This window comes from Amblyomma mixtum, chromosome 7, assembly GCF_055824585.1.
Source record: "Amblyomma mixtum isolate Tamu chromosome 7, ASM5582458v1, whole genome shotgun sequence".
NCBI classification, from domain to species: domain Eukaryota; kingdom Metazoa; phylum Arthropoda; class Arachnida; order Ixodida; family Ixodidae; genus Amblyomma; species Amblyomma mixtum.
The window spans coordinates 1,646,190-1,647,855 of record NC_143018.1 but is presented as its reverse complement, the minus strand read 5'-3'; the positions used below and the strand labels follow the sequence as shown (position 1 = coordinate 1,647,855).

General features: G+C 58.0%; 1 protein-coding gene across 1 annotated transcript; it reads left to right on the top strand.

Annotated features, from left to right (window-relative positions):
* Nucleotides 1-749: 749 nt before the first annotated feature.
* LOC149334790 (uncharacterized) lies at nucleotides 750-1,379 on the top strand. The gene has a single exon (XM_089553665.1). The coding sequence runs from the start codon at nucleotides 750-752 to the stop codon at nucleotides 1,377-1,379; it is 630 nt and encodes a 209-aa protein (XP_089409791.1).
* Nucleotides 1,380-1,666: the final 287 nt, after the last annotated feature.

Below are 1,666 nucleotides of genomic sequence, written 5' to 3'. Positions count from 1 at the left end.
CCCCGGCCTGGAGTTTCAGGTAGGGAAGCGTGAAGATAAAGCGGCTGAGGACGAAGAAATGAATGAGATGCCATAAGTCATGCTCCTCCATGCCCCGGTGGTATGCAGAAACGCGGCAGATTAGGTGGGATATAAACACGTTGTCTGCTTGAGTTTCTGAATGGTGAGTGTGTTCGTCCTGTTGTTTTGCATAAGGAGGCCGAGTACCTGGAGAGTTCACCTATGGGATGTGCCGGTGTTCCAGTGTCACGGTGATTGGGGCTGTGGAGCAGTTGCGGGTTGTGGGGCAGATTATGAGAAGCTCCGACTTCTCCGGAGAGCAGGACAGTCCGATACTCCGCGCATGCGTTTGGGTGAGGGTAGCTGCTGATTGTAGAGTATTCTCTATGTCACCATCAGTGCCATGAGTGGTCCATAGCATGATATCGTCGACATAGAGTGTATAGCGTGCCGGAGACGACAGCACCAGCGCGCCCGCCAAGCACGCGCAGACTGAATTTCGTGGCTGCTTAACTGCTTGCCGGCGTAACGCTGTCCCGTTCCCGCCTGGCTGAGCGCGTCCAGCCATATATATTTGGGGAGACCCGACGACGACTTGTGTCTGCGATTCGTCTCCACAGATTTGGTGACTCCGGACATCGCGTCTTCGTTCTCTGCTCCTGCCCTGCGCTTGCATCAGCAGCTTCGCTAGGCCTACCACTGCCCGGAGCTCGAGACCCCGCCTACCTTCCATCGTGCAAGCACTGGCCATGGATCACTCCACTCATGTACCGTCTCCGACGGCGCCACCTCATGAGTCCGCGTTCTCCGGCCTCGAGCTCCCCGACTTCAGGTCATCGGACTCGGAACTTTGGTTTCTCACCATCGAGGTCTTGTTCCGCCGGCACCGCATCACGACACAGGTGACCATGTTCGACCATGTAAATGGGGCGCTCACGCCTACTACTGCTGCGGTTCGTGACGTCCTGCGCTCTCCGCCTGCCGATCGCCCTCACGATCATCTTAAAGCGGTGCTCATCCAGCGAACTTCTGAAACGGAGCCGCGTCGTCTGCATCAGCTGCTTACCTCAGAAGTGCTCGGAGATCGCAAACGTACCGAGCTGTTGCGTCGCATGAACGCCCTGGCTGGAGACTTGGCTACTTCACACGACAGCGCGCACCTGCCGGAACTCTTTCTGCAGCGCCTGCCTCCACAGGTGCGCATGATCCTGAGCGTGTCTTCGTCTCAGTCCTTAGAATCCCTGGCTGCGCTGGCCGATCAGATCATGGACATGGTCCTCCGTCCGTTGCAACACTCTATCGCCCTCTTGCCCTTCACCTATCGAGCCCAGCTCCTGACGATTGCTATGGCCGTCTCACTGCTGCTAATGAGGAACTAACCCGACAGGTTGCGCAGCTTACAGCTGAGGTTGCAGCACTTCGTACTCGCTATCCGCATTCCTCGTCTCCACCCCGCCGTACCAGCCCCAGTACTTCTGGCAATCGTTCTCCGCCCTCGACGACCCTTTGCTGGTTCCACCGCCGCTACGGCCCTCACGGACGCCACTGCCGCCAGCCCTGCTCTTTCGCGGGAAACGGTCCGGCCGAACACTGAAGGTGACCGGTGTTCTCGACCCGCAATACAGACGCCTTTTCCACGTCACTGACCGTGTAACGAAAATCCGCT